Source organism: Orbicella franksi, chromosome 4, assembly GCF_964199315.1.
Source record: "Orbicella franksi chromosome 4, jaOrbFran1.1, whole genome shotgun sequence".
Classification (NCBI taxonomy): domain Eukaryota; kingdom Metazoa; phylum Cnidaria; class Anthozoa; order Scleractinia; family Merulinidae; genus Orbicella; species Orbicella franksi.
In genome coordinates this window covers 33416939-33431471 of record NC_138148.1, presented here as the reverse complement: position 1 = coordinate 33431471, position 14533 = coordinate 33416939, and the positions used below count along the sequence as shown (strand labels likewise).

The window sequence follows — 14533 nt, the reverse complement described above, 5'->3', positions numbered from 1 at the left end:
AATTATTTTTACTTGTCATTTTTAATTGGGTAGAAATTCACATTACATTGCTATGCATGAGCAAATAATGTCATCTGTTCTGATGACTTACTCTTGAAAGAGACAACTTAATCTTGAATAGTGAGAGTGCTAAAAAAAATCATTTGCTCTCTAATGACAAAATGATACTACCTCAAAATCTGATTAATGATTTTGATTGGTTAACTTGGAAACTATTTGTTTAATTGTGATGTGTTAAATGTGACCATTTTTAGCACAGACTGTCGTGGCAATCAAGTCTGGATGCACTCAGACTAGATTCAACTGTACATGCATGTGAAATTTTGAGAGAAGACATTTACATTTATATTTGAGTATTTAAACAACTGTCACATATTGTACGGTGTAAATAAGCTGTTTAATTTTTTTGTCTGGCTTTATGTGCTTACTTATTTATAGCATGTGTATGAAGAGATGTATTTATAGATGTTATTAAGGCATATGTGTAAGCTTATATTGGCCTGAACTTGTTTTGTACTGTACTATTTAAAGGAGGCCTGGCAACAAAGAAACGAGCTGTGGATTTTTACAAAAAAGGAATAAATGAGTTGGAGACTGGTCTTCAAATAAGTTGTGATGAAGAAGGTACTTGTGTATTATTTAATGCAGCTAAAAAGAATTTCGCTGAAGATAGAGTTGAGTCAATAAATATGCAGTGGAAGTTCACACTGTTGCATAAGGTAACTAGGGTTTCTGACATGACTTACTCATTTCTTACCTACACTAAACAGAGCCATGGTGGCCTTATGGTTAGCGTCCTGGACTTCACATTGAGTGATCCAGGTTCTGTTCCTGGCTGGGGTTATTCTTTTGTGTTCTTGGGCAAGACATTTTACTCTTGCTGTGCCTCTCTCCACCCACATGTATAAATAGGTATGGGCCAGTAATAATGCTGGGAAGGGGGGTAACCCTGCAGTGGACTAGCATCCCATTTGAGTGGACAGGAATATGTGTAGAAATACTCCTAGTTGTTTTTAAGTGCTACAGAAACAAGGATAAGCAGGGACTGTATGGGCCCCTGGCCCAAATGTAGACTTAATCCACTAAACAAATGTATCTCACTCAGTAAATTATAATTCTTGTAGTACCTCATGAGAGTTTCAAATATTGCTTATGGTTTGATGCTACAGTCAAGCACAAGAACGTACAGTATCTTAGTTTGTAACTGCAGTAGTACAATGTATCTAAAATTTCACATGTCATTTTTTACAGGTGAGGAATGGCAGAAAGCACGAAAACTTCAAGATAAAATGAAATCAAACCTGAAGAATACAAGAGAAAGATTAGATGACTTAGGTATGTGCAGCTCAATCCATTTTCTGTAGAATAATGAACGGGCCAAGCAGGGAGGCTGGAAGGCCAGGGTTCAGAGAGGGGGCCTGCAGCACTGGGGGTGGTAGTGGAGGTGGGATGGAGAGAGGAGCAATGCTCCATGTTACCCCATGCCTGATGTCCCACATACAAACTTGTGTCCAGAATGCAAGAACTGACAACTTGAAAACAGACGTTACCTAATGTGTTGTTCATTTTGTACAATTTCATGTCATGAGCCTTGACCTTTTTTCCTTCTCCTTTCAGTGGCCCTGTTGTTATCAGCATCTACCATTGATGATCAAGAAGTTGCTAAGCTTATGGAAGAAATGGCAGAAGAAGTCAAAGCTGAAGGAACAGCACGTCCAAAGAATAATGTTAGTAAACCATCTTCAACAAAAGATAATGCTGCAGTGCTTCGGAAAACAGCAAATCCCAAAGATGGTGCATCTAAACCGGCTTCTAAAGGTGTAAGTCGCACAGTCAAAAAGACAAATCCTTTGTCTAGTGTGCCAAGTGTTAGACCTACTGTATCAGGATGCAGTCCATTGACAAGCAGGAGAAACCCCACACAGGTGAGTGTTGTTTTTTGGTTGTGTGTGAGGTTCTGAATGCTTCAGTGCAGTCTACCCTAGTCAATCTCTGCTTACATCAAGTTTTTGGAAGAATCCATGCTGGCAAAGTGTTGGCTGTATATTGAGCTGCATTGTATGAATGTATATGTACACTAGAGTACAGCTGCATTTGTTCATTGGTATGTTTTAGAAGCAATCAGCAGTCAGCTTCTGTAAATATTGTTATTATTATTATTATTATTATTATTATTGTTGTTGTAATTATTATTATTATTATTATTATTGTTATAATTGAAACGCACCGCCAATATAATTTATTCTTTTAGGCCAAACCTCCAGGAAGGCCTGGTGTCACAGCTGGTGCAGAGGATGGCAGATTGAAGCAAATAAATGACTACAAGAAAAAAATTTCACACATCAAAAACATTGATTCCAAGTTAGCCAATCACATCTTGGATGAAATAATAGAAAGGTACATGTATTTAGCAATGTGTGTAGATACAAGCATTGTTATGTAAATAATGTGATGGGTCACCAAAGTTCTTGATTCACCTTGGCCTAGTGTTTTGGTTTGGACCTCTAGTGGGACACAGTTCAGAAATTACATGTAGATTGTACCTTGTACATGTACATTGTAGCTTGTAATGTGAGGACGTTAGCGTTTCTGGATTAATTAAAGAGACTAGAGGTCATAAAAAAATATGGATTGTGTTTTTGAAATTTGTTTTGCATGTGAACCACTACTCTTAGTTCTTTATGAGTACCAGTTGGTTTAGTGCCAGTGCGGAGTTATTTGATCAATTCAATACATTGTTCCATGGCATTCTCGAGCAGCTGAGAATGCCCACTTAAAATGGTCACAGGTGTACTCTGTGGTGATGACTCTGAGAGATTGATTGGCTGAATTTCAGTAGCAAGAGCTGCCTGTTATGGACTTTTTTGGTCATTTGTCAGTAACTAGTTTTAGTACTGATTTTGGGTCACCTTCATGAAGTGTACTGTAATATGTATCATATCGTTAGTTGGCATATCTTTACACTTCTAATGGATTAACAGTGAGAATAAAATTACTGCATCAAAAGTAAATAAAATTATATTTTATTGGATGTTTGTCATAGACCATCTTTTAGACAGACTTTACATTTTATATTTTTTTTATTTCAGTGGGTCCCCTGTGCACTTTGATGACATAGGTAAATTCCTCCATGATGTTGATTTCCAGCTTATATAATTAGACCAGTCATCTCTAAGTACTCTCTCTCTGTCTCTCTGCCTGTCTGTTTTTCTGTCTGTCTGTCTGTTTACAGGTCTGTCTGTCTGAAAATATACACTCAGAAACACTACACAGGAAAATGCCTTATTATTACTAAGATTTTTTAAATTAATTTTACAGCTGGTGCAGAGAATGCTAAGAAACTACTTCAAGAGATTGTAATCCTTCCATATCTTAGACCTGAGGTACTCTAGCCTTCATTTCATATGTTATATAATGGTTTTATACAAAGCTATAATTGACATCACCTAATAATTTATTTTCTCGTGTTTTTTCTTTTCCTAAATTAAAATGATGTTGCATACATGACTGAGTGTATATATCTTTTTATATTTCTGAACAGCTTTTTACTGGTTTAAGAGCTCCAGCTCGTGGTCTTCTGTTGTTTGGTCCCCCAGGAAATGGAAAAACAATGTTGGTTAGCTGACTGTTATTTTTTCTCATAAACAGTTTTAATTCTTTTGACCATTTACATGCAATTTAAGTGGTTTGAAGCAAACTTTGTACTTTGTCCAGTGATCGTGTAGCCAAACTTGATCTTTGTACATACTTTATTTAGGATGAAAAAAAAAAAAAGAAAAAAAAAACATTTACAAGAAGTGGATATTATATTTACCAGTGAATAACACATAAGTCAGAATGATTATATTACAGTAGGCATCTTGAAAGAGAGGCATCTATCGTACAATTTTTCTCTTAGAATGTACAAATACACAAACTCTATTTCTGTCACTGAAACATCATTCTGTTAGCTCATGCTAACATAATATTAATTGTAAGTTGTTAATCTGGGTGCTAAATGAACTCAAGATTGATTCTTGAATTTCTTTTCATTTTTTAGGCAAAAGCTGTTGCAAGTGAATCAAAAGCGACATTTTTCAATATAAGTGCTTCCTCACTCACTTCTAAATGGGTAAGAGTACAGTAATATTACGTGTGGGCTTGTTATGTATAGTGTAGCTCAGTTAATATAAGACTGCTCGATCCAGAGACGAGAGCACTAACCATGAGGCCACCTCACCTCCCAAGTAATAAGTCCAATGTAAATGAAAGAATTTTCTGAGCTACAAGCCGTTTAATTTTCGGAGAATTTTATCAGGAATATACTTACATGTATTTTGGCATACAAGTACTTGTACTTTCAAGTGAAAGTACCGAAGGAGTTTGATTTGGTCTTAGACTTTATGTCTGCGCTTACAGGACACGTAAAAGCGTGACAAGGACAATAGTCACGCCACTTCACGTTGTCTTATGTGGTCCTGTGTGCCGTTTGTCTTTGTTCTTGTCAAGTATGTTGTGCATTATGAGAGCACAAACGCACGGCTAAATGAAATTTGTTTTCTCTGACAGGTTGGTGAGGGTGAAAAACTTGTTCGAGCTCTATTCGCTGTCGCTAGAGAGCTTCAACCAAGTATAATTTTTATTGGTAAGCAAAGCAAATCCCCCTTGTGGGGAATACTTCCTTATATGGGCTATATAAGTATCTGCAATCCCAAAGGGTATGGTTTTCTAGCCGTTTTGGTTAGAAGTACATGTAGGGTATCGATTTTGGTCAGTTTGGTCTTAAATAGGGTATCAAAGTTTTGGTCAGGTCATAAATAGGGTAGGGAAAATCGCAGATTTTGGTCTTAAGTTTGGGTAAGGGTTTTGGGAAGTTTGCCTCACACCCCCATCCGATTTTTCACGAATTCCCCCCCCCCCCCCCACCCCACGCCGGAGGCAAACACTTGATGTTTAGCTAATCGTTTTTCACGTGGGTGTTTTGTAATGTGTGTTGGACTTGCTCTTTTCAGATGAAGTGGATTCTTTACTCTGTGAGAGAAAAGAGGGCGAACAAGAGCACAGTCGAAGAATGAAAACAGAATTTCTAGTGTCTTTTGACGGAGTGAGTACTCTTATTGCTGGTAATAAAGCCTATGGAGAAATGAAGTCCTGCTCAGTTAAAGCGAAAAGCAAACTAAGCATTACCTCGAATGGCTTCTGAGTAGAATTTCTGATCAGAATGTTGACAAGGGTCTTTTTTTTGGACTTTTTTCAGGTTATTGCTGACCCCAATGAGAGAATATTAGTGATGGGAGCCACTAACAGGCCACAAGAACTTGATGATGCAGCTCTTAGGTAGGTCTGTGGGACAGCCTGTTGGTAGATGTGTGGTTCTATGCCCTTGTTTGCTTGTAACACAAACTTGCGGCATTTTGTTTGGTTTCGCGTACAGTTCCTCGGTACCTGTCTGTTAACTCCTGTATAAAGACACGCATTGTGAGAGAGTAAAGTGTCTTGCCCAACAACTCAACAATGATCTTAACCAGGGCTTGTTGAAATTTGGAGGATAGCTTGATCCGGAGTCCAGCATCTCTCATAGATGCTAGGCGTTCAGCTGAAAAATCTGTGATAAATCAACCACTGCAGTCTTGATGTACTTTCACTTACCTGTCTAGTTTTTTTCTTGATTTGCAGGCGGATGGTAAAAAGAGTATATGTACCGCTACCGGACAAAGAGGTTAGAACTTGCTGTTCTTGATTTACATGTAGGAAGCTGTGTATATTAAAAGCCATTTATGAAGTCTTCACAATAAAAGTAGCAAAAACCAAGATACATTTTTATACGGTCTATGGTATAGACGCTTTATGAATGCGAAATTACATAGGCCATTCCGAAATTCCGCAGGTAACTGGAGCGAGTTTCAAAATTGTTGCTATGAATATTTGTCGAGTGGGATCTGTTATCACTTTGATGCCAAAATGACGCGCAAGATAAGTTTCCAGTTTTGATTTCTTGCTTTTTCTTTGCCTTCAGACAAGGAAAGTCCTTTTGTACAAGCTTCTAGTAAAAAATCACAATCCACTATCTGAGAGTGAAATGGAGACGTTAGCCAGGTATGTTGATTTAGAGGACGAGTAGTCCATCTTTCGCTTAGTCCTTCGAGCGTGACCGTAAATAAGCCGCCAGAAAAAAAATGGCCGCGCGAAATTTCGCGCGGCAATTTTGTTTTCGTGGTTTCCTCTCGCGTCGCGCACGATGGATAAAGCGAAAGAGGGACTACTCGTAGTCTAATTTTAATAAAGCACACCCACCAAGAAGTCCGAATCATATCGGTTAGTTGTTTTTAAGAAAATGCAACTCGCAAGTGATGCGAAGAGGACGGAGTGTAAGAGAGTTGTTTCCCCCAAATAGGTCTTATTAAGGAGGGGGGGGGGGGGTACGTTGGGACTCAAACCTATGGGGGGTTAACTCTTTTACCTTTCGTTTCTCTTCATGGTAATTATTACTGCCTGCAAGAGGTACGGAAAAGTTCTATTGTACATACTGCATAATGTACAGTATATGCATGTATGAACGATGTTCTAATGCATTTTTATGCTTTTACTTATAACAGGCAAACTGAGGGTTACTCTGGTAGTGACCTGACAGCCCTCGCTCGTGATGCAGCGTTGGGACCTATTAGGGGTAGGTCATGAGTTTTGTTATTATGGGTTCATAACTGAAAATTAAAAGTCTAACTAATCAGCGTGTTATTCTCTGTTTTCAGAACTTCGACCCGACCAAATCCAGTCCGTGGACGCAGCTAAGGTGAAGTATTCGATATTTAAGACCTTTGTTTGGTACTTGAATGCTAACGTTTAAACTGGGGCGCTTTCTATTCGACCAAAAATTCCGGATTAATGTTTGAAACGGGGGCAAATGGTGCGGACAATGGTTGGGAAAGTTAACTGAATTTCCGAGGCGAACCATTCAACGGAATATTCTGGAAATTTCGGGAGCAAACTCAAATGGCACAGAAACTCTCGGTGAGAAATTTTCGAAAATGTGGTTTTACCTCCTGAGGTTGTGCTCTTTTCCGAAAAATGTTGTTCCATTCGGCACTGTAAAATTTTGGAAAAGCAAACGGGCATTCTTGGTCGAATAGAAAGCGTCTTTGAGCTTAGAGGAATTCTGAATACTCAGCCAAATTGACATCTTACTTAGTGGTTTTGCATTCGTGTAGCTAATACATATATGTTCAAGAAATTCTTGCTCTTTTCAACCAATTAGGAAACAAACCAAAACCAGTTGTGTCTTAGCTTGGCCTGTTTCATCGATACGGGCTAATTAGAGGAGTAGAGATGGCGCAGTGGTGAGAGCGCTCGCCGCCAGTGTGGCCTGGGTTTGATTCCTGCCCGGTGCCCTATCTGTTGTTGATTCTCGCCTTGCTCCAAGTGTTTTTCTCCGGGTTCTCTAGTTTTCCTCCCTCCACAAAAACCAACATCATTCTCCAAATTCCAGTTCGGCCAGGATAGAAGACCCGCATAAAAACCAGCTAAGGCTGATTGTAGTTTTGATATTAAAAAGAGAATGCTATGTTGAGAGGTCTTGCGAGAAGAAACTTTTTGAACAATTTTCTTTTCATTTCAGGTTCGTGATATTCAATATAGCGACTTCAGAAACTCATTGAGAGTAATTCGACCCAGTCTTTCGCCTCATTCATTGAAATTCTTCGAGGAGTGGAACAGTTCTTATGGTAGCAGTGCTTAGGGACTGACAGAAGTGGACTTCTGAGCACCGGCTTAAATGGAACAAAGAATGAGTGATTAACACCCTGTTTACACCAACAGAACACGTTTAGTTAAACCCTGAAGATTAACGAACTTTAAAGCTACTTGAAAATTTCGATAATAAGCCAGCTTTTATCTACAGAGCGTCTTTAAACCAAGGTTAACTAAACTGCTTTTAATGTGAATGGGGCTTAATATTAAAGGAACTCTGCCACGGCATTTTGGCCACGTACGAGTACAAAATTACCTTTAAATTGAAAGAAACCTGAAAATAATCGTTTACCGAGAAAGAAAAACACCAAAGAGATAATAATAAACCATAAAGAAACAAGGATGGTTAAGGATGGAGAAGATTAACACGGATTACAAACGGTGAACTTGAAAAATTCAACATGTGCAAACCGTGACGTAGCTCCTTTAAAGAAAAGCTAACCAAAAAAGAAGACCGCTGGATAGGACTGATCGTATCTGTGTTGGTGAATCCTCGTTAATTTATTATCGCCTGTAGAAAAGCGTTTGACGCAAATACAAAGAATGGTTGGATCGGCTCAATAAAAAATAAAACAAGGAGTGAGATGTTGGTTCTTTATAATTTACTCAACAATTCTCTTCTCGTGTTGAAAAATGTTTCACTCGTTCGCTGCGCTCGCTCGTAAAATATTCTTCAACACTCGAAGAGAAATTTCGTTTCTCTCTCTCTCTATATATTTTTGTTTGGTATGCTTCTTCGGTGGTCCATGTTCTAATTGTTTTCCGTCTCGTACATGATTTAAACTCTTACAATTAAAGCACAATCAGCAGCCAGATTGACAAAATCAATTCTTGTTCGTAGAAATATTCTCAAAGTCTTTCTAAAAGTCTTTCATCCAGCCCTTAGTACTTGAGCCAAGTCGGTCACTGGTTTAAAGAGAGTAAAGTTTTGCGTGACGAAAACTTATCTTTTGTACTCCAGCTGAGGAGGGTAGATGGAATATCGAACAAGGAAGTCGGTTCGGGTAGAAATTTTTTCATAATAAGGAAGCTTGTTTCGACAGCAAGTTTTCCATCAAAATCGATTAAGAAAACAGGCTCAAAATTATGTTGCTCTTACTTCTTATTTGTTTCAAAGCACATAGCTCATCGTGACTTGACGTATTTAAAAATATCTGCGGTCTTGAACTTTGTTGGTATATCATTGTCTGGGTTCGGCCGACCGTACTTGACATCACGTGGAACCTGTTTGACCAATGAGGGAGACAACGTAACGCTTGTCTGGTGGAGAAGTTGTTAACAAAGGAAAAGGTTTGCAGGCAAAGGTAAGGATAGATTAAAGAATTTATTTTGTTGATCATAAATTAACTAAAGCAGAAGACGGCAGAAATGGTTACTTTTCAATACTAGCACACATGGTTTATATTACTTATAAATAACTTGATGCGATGTCATTTTATAGTTTTGAAGTCTTGTTTGCTCGATCAAATCGAATCGAAAGTTGTTCAGTAATTCACTGGGGCTCTTCTCGAGTACTCAGGTCCTGTCGATTCGTTCACTTAAGACTGGCCCAAACAGATTCACTTAGCTGCAGTGTTGTTTTACGGGCAATGGTTTAGTTACGACCTAAATTCTGCACTTTGCAGTTTCATTTGTTAAAGTGTATTCGTTTTACAATTGACTATAGAATTGACTATAGAATAGAACAGAAATACAATTCGGTGAGTAGACCGTGCAGGGATCCTGCGGTACAGCAGCAGATTTTCTAGAAGAAAACATCGCGTGACGAGCCATATGTGAGAACGCCCATCTTGCCCGCTTGTCACGAACACAAAGGAAACTCAAAATGTATAATGAATTGATAGTTTTGGTGAATGAATTTAAGCTTTATTAAAACGACGCCGTATGGAAAAATGCAAAGGTTTCCTTTCCGTACCTGAAAGGAAAACCGGATGGTAAATCAGGGCTTCGCAACAAAATGTGGCATGTTGCAACATTTCGTATTGGAAAAACTATACTGTTGATCCCAGATGTCTGTTGAAATGGCTTTTAATGGCTTTTGTTGCACGCACCATTTCTTTCATTCACGGATTCCAAAAAAAGTGAATGACGACGAATTTCATGATCGGTCTGATCTTATAATGAGTGACTATCAGTGAATCTTCCCTGTCGTCGAAGAAGGTGCTTCCTAGTTTGTTTGCAAGTGTATTTCGTTTGGCACCTCCTAGCAAGATACAATTCAAGAGTTCAACAGATGCAAAATACATCGCATTTTAACCTTTAACATCGAACTTATGGAGTGTGATTGCCATCAAAAATAACAATTAAATTGTGATGTTGAATTTTGCAGGTATGCTGATTAAACTATCTAATGCTGATATTTAAATGGGGAGTTGTGGGATTTGAAAATTCTGAGTTTTGACAATCAATTTATTTGAGAGATTTACATGCAATGTGAGAGTTCATACATTTTGTATTCAGTTTTGTCATACAATATTCTATTTTGACTTTCAGATCTGATATTCAAATATTTAGTTGTGACACTGAAATGTGCAATTCTGAAATGCAACTGAATATCCAATGGTTCTATGCGAACATTCAATACTGATCTGATATTCAGTCACTGAATTCGGAAATTCGGCATGGCACTCAATGAACCGAGTAGGACTGGGCTTCACTGATCAGTAAACGATATTTATGATAATTAGTATGCCCGCCAAAACGTAATTTATAAAAATTTATGCACAGTCGGAAAAAGAAAAAACATGACTAGCAGAACAGAATAGAAGAATTTTCAATGCCAAAATTGAATATTCAGATCCCACAACTCCATATTTAATTGTATTAGCATTAGATATTTTAATGGCATGACATTACAATTCAATTTCGATTTTGGCCGTAATCACACTCTACTGACGATCTTGCTACTTTTCAGAATCTTGCCCTAGAACAGCCCTGTGCTGCAAACTGTAGCCAAGATATATGTGTCATCACGTGATTACTTTCACCACGTGACCAAAGGTGCGTTGAAAGGGCTGAAAAAAGACGTCTGAGATCAATAGTATCATTCAATTTTCTCTTTTCTAGACTCGATCATGTCTTCTGAACTAGACCTCTCTCGCCTGTTCCAAACGATTGACGAACATCCGGACCCGATCAGCGCTGAGGTGAAAGGTAACCTCCCCTCCTGGCTGACTGGGACCTTGATTAGAAATGGGCCTGGTAGATTTGAGTGCGGCGACACTTCCTTCAACCACTGGTTCGATGGCCAGGGACTTTTACACCGCTTTCACATTCAGAACGGCCACGTAACCTACAGCAACAAGTTCATACGAGGCGAAAGTTATGCTGACTCTTTGAAAGATGGAGAATCCATCCATCTGGAATTTGGTACATTTATTCCACCAGATCCGTGCCAGAATATCTTCCGCCGTTTCTTTTCGCGGTTTTGGGCAGATGAAGTTCCTTTTGACAACACCCTTATTAACGTCTTTCCAATGAAGGATAAAATCTATGCAACGACCGAGAGCAATTTCCTATTTGAGATCAACCCTGAAACCTTGGACACCTTAAAGAGAATCGATATCACAAAGGAGTATCCAGGTAAAGAAATAAACATGACACTGATTCTATATGTGACTCTTTTTTCAGCAAAGGAAAGGGTCATTTGGACTTAGCCTGTTCCAGGCTTTCGGATCGAAAAGGCGGGCGGGTGACGAGCGGGGGTCTGGGAGGCGCCCTCTCTCTTTTTGTCGTCCCCCGCCCGCTTTTTTGATCGCCCTCAGTGACCGGAGCAGGCTAACTTGGACTGAACTGAATAAACCAACTGACCAAAATTTAGTCTCAGTAGAGTAATGATAATGTTAAAGTTTGTAACAGCTTTCTCAAGGCTAAAAGATTTTTTCAGCCTGGTGTCTTTCCAAGAGACACCTAGTGATTCTATTGTAGGAATGTTGCCTTAACAGACTTAAGATTCAGCCCATTATTCTTCATTTTCCACCGCCATAGGCGACACCACAATCAATTCCGCTACCGCCCACCCGCACCAGACCCCAGACGGTTCAGTGATCAACATATCTATCACGCATGGCCGGATCTCTACTTACAACATCATACAAATACCACCATCCTCGGGCTAACCTGACGAAAGACCTCTGGACGGGGGTAAAGTGCTTTGTTCTATCCGTCCCACCGGTGGGACTGGGTATATGCACAGCTTCTGCCTCACAGAGAACTATGTTGTGGTTACAGAAGCTCCCCTCATCATGAACGTGTGGCGAATCTTAACTCACAGGTTCTTTGGGTCGTGTGTTTGTGATTGGTTCTACTGGGATGAAAGCCAACCAGCCAAATTTCATGTTGTCGACAGAAAACAAGGGACGCATCTTGGTATCTTCACAGCGGAGCCGTTCCTGGCGTTTCACCACGTAAACGCGTTCGAAAAAGACGGCAAGATTCATCTAGTCGCTTGTTGCTACCACGACAGCTCAATTATGAGTCAGTTCTACCTGCATAATTTGCGATCTCCCAGGGGGCCTGGCGAGCAGAAGTTTGACGTTCCGGATGTGCGCCGATACGAGCTCCCTCTTGAAGACCTTGGAGACGTGGGTCCGGGTACACCACTTCCCAAGGGAGCAGACGGGCTGGATTACACTTTGCTGTATTCAGGAATGGATTTGCCAAGGTTCAATTACAGTGAGAAGAATGGCAAGCCGTACAAGTTTGTTTATGGCGTGGGGGGTGAAGACGAAGCTCTCTTCAGTCTACTGGTCAAGTTAAATGTGGAAACGAAAGAGTTTGTGACATGGAAGGAGCCCCGGGGATTTGTCTCGGAGCCTGTGTTTGTCAAAGTGCCTGATGGGAAGGAGGAAGATGACGGGGTGGTGCTGTCATGCGTGATCAACATCTCTGACCAGACCTCCTCTCTGTTGGTATTGGACGCGAAAGAATTCAAGGAGCTGGGCCGAGCCGTGGTGAAAATGATTACTCCAATGGCCTTTCATGGCTTGTTCCAGGACTAGTTTAAACAGGTTGCGGACCTGTAGAAACTGAAATAAACTTTTCCACTTAATTTTCTAAAACAAACTTGCAATTTTTCCCAAGCTCTGTGATTCTACTTCTACTCTAACAATTGTTTTTAATCATAAACAGACACAGATGAATCGTATATATTCAAAACTTATACTTGTCCTTACGACAGAGAGAGGAGATTTCTGATATAGAAATTTAAAAAAAAGGTAGTGATATTTGCCCAGTATCTTGGTTTGGAACTGACAAATCTAGCAGTTATGCTAGTTAACTGTTTACAAAATAATTCAATGGTTGGTCAATAATGGTTGGTCAATAGTGCAGTCGTCGGGCCTACACTGTTTTTCTTAATGAGAATATTGTTTTTCCGGCCCAGGCTGAATATTCATATTTTTCTGCCGATTTTAGGATGAAAACATTCTTGTGAATATTCTTAGATTGTATTGTATTTACAAATTCTCAACACACAAAATTTTTATACTTTTCAAAATCCCAGCCGCGGTTTTCTTCTTAAAATATTCTTAAAATTTCGCAAATTTAAGCCTCGACATTCTTATAAAATGTATCTTTTAGAAATAAAAAAGAGTGTATTTATTCCTCGCGGCGCCAGTGTTTTGGCTTTGTCAATAAGCTGCGCTTCGCGCGCTTTTCTTATATGACGTCACCAGGTCATACCCACTGTGAATGAGTACCGAGGGGATGAGATGTATGCTGTTGACAGACTGAAAATAGGATATCATAAACTACTTAAGGATTGAAACTAGTAGATATGATCAAATTCTAATGGTTAACGGACTCTGCCCTATTTGCAAATCTAATCAAATTGAAGTCGAATCTCACCTTCTTATTTAACAAATAAAGAAGCCTAAGCCGTGTATTACCCTGTAATAAAACACGACGGGCAATTGAGACACGAGGGAAATGTAGAAAACACGAGCCGCAGGCGAGTGTTTTCTTCATTTCTCGAGTGTTCTGCATTTCCCTCGTGTTCTCAAATGCCCGTCGTGTTTTATCACAATGTCGTAAACGGATTAGGCTGCTTTATTTGTTAAATAAACACCCTATTGTAGGAGATGATTCTTTTTAGATCTTTTTAGAAAAATACAACATATCGTTCCGATTTTTAAACAATTATCTTCATCACAAGCCATCGGCGAATTTATGACTTCTACAAATCATTGTATTAATATTGAATATGCAAAATTCATTGCATCTTGCTTTGATCTACGCAATATTCTTCTTTCAAATCAAGCCTATGTAACTTGCTTGCTGTATCATAATCTTATTATTTTTTAATAATAATCATTACTGTTTTAGTTTTAGTTTACAAAAGCTCTGGCATCATTGTATGTATTAATGGTCATGCAAACTAGTAAAGCTCAGGTTGTTGTTACACGCCCGAATCTTTGTAACATAAGCATTATCAGATTTTAGATCCTTTAAATTTTATTACGAGCAGCTAGGAAGAAGCAATCTAGTTTATAACTTCAGACTGTCAACCTTTTTAGTCTTGTTTTCAGAGGCTCTACGTACTAGCATAATTACATGAAAACCAACCCGCACTACAAGGCCATTCCCGCGGAACCCTGTTAGGCCTCGGTTTCAAAACGAGTCCACGTTTTGAAATGAGTTAGTGAATTGCATAAAAATGAACCCTTACGAGGAACACATCTTCATACGAATGGTTTCACACGAGGACTCGTTTTAACGCAGGCAAAATTTAAACGGCAATCCTCAGTGCTCATTGTCAACAGACAACAATTACAAGAGACGAACTTTGCACTGAGGAGCAATAGGTTACTCA

At 39.1% G+C, this 14533-nt stretch overlaps 1 protein-coding gene and 1 pseudogene across 3 annotated transcripts in view; both read left to right on the top strand.

Annotated features, from left to right (window-relative positions):
* Positions 1 to 10720, top strand: part of LOC145484137 (spastin-like) — an 11428-nt gene extending 708 nt beyond the window's left edge. Inside the window, exons 2-18 of one of the 2 annotated variants that reach the window (XR_014048985.1) lie at positions 532 to 624; positions 1252 to 1335; positions 1618 to 1925; positions 2252 to 2397; positions 3090 to 3118; positions 3319 to 3383; positions 3542 to 3616; positions 4040 to 4111; positions 4549 to 4624; positions 4992 to 5083; positions 5237 to 5316; positions 5656 to 5698; positions 5996 to 6075; positions 6576 to 6646; positions 6729 to 6769; positions 7592 to 9026; positions 10637 to 10720. Coding sequence is in view for 1 of the 2 variants with exons in the window: in XM_081462765.1 (XP_081318891.1) it covers positions 532 to 624; positions 1252 to 1335; positions 1618 to 1925; positions 2252 to 2397; positions 3090 to 3118; positions 3319 to 3383; positions 3542 to 3616; positions 4040 to 4111; positions 4549 to 4624; positions 4992 to 5083; positions 5237 to 5316; positions 5656 to 5698; positions 5996 to 6075; positions 6576 to 6646; positions 6729 to 6769; positions 7592 to 7711 (1475 nt within the window). In the remaining variant the exon portion in view is untranslated. Of the gene's footprint in view, positions 1 to 531; positions 625 to 1251; positions 1336 to 1617; positions 1926 to 2251; positions 2398 to 3089; positions 3119 to 3318; positions 3384 to 3541; positions 3617 to 4039; positions 4112 to 4548; positions 4625 to 4991; positions 5084 to 5236; positions 5317 to 5655; positions 5699 to 5995; positions 6076 to 6575; positions 6647 to 6728; positions 6770 to 7591; positions 9650 to 10636 lie in introns of those variants that run through there. The other variant, XM_081462765.1, reaches the window with a different exon arrangement.
* A 76-nt stretch (positions 10721 to 10796) lies between these two features.
* On the top strand, positions 10797 to 12886 carry LOC145484139 (retinoid isomerohydrolase-like; annotated as a pseudogene). Its single transcript, XR_014048986.1, has 2 exons — positions 10797 to 11304; positions 11710 to 12886. The product of XR_014048986.1 is annotated as a retinoid isomerohydrolase-like (transcript).
* Positions 12887 to 14533: the final 1647 nt, after the last annotated feature.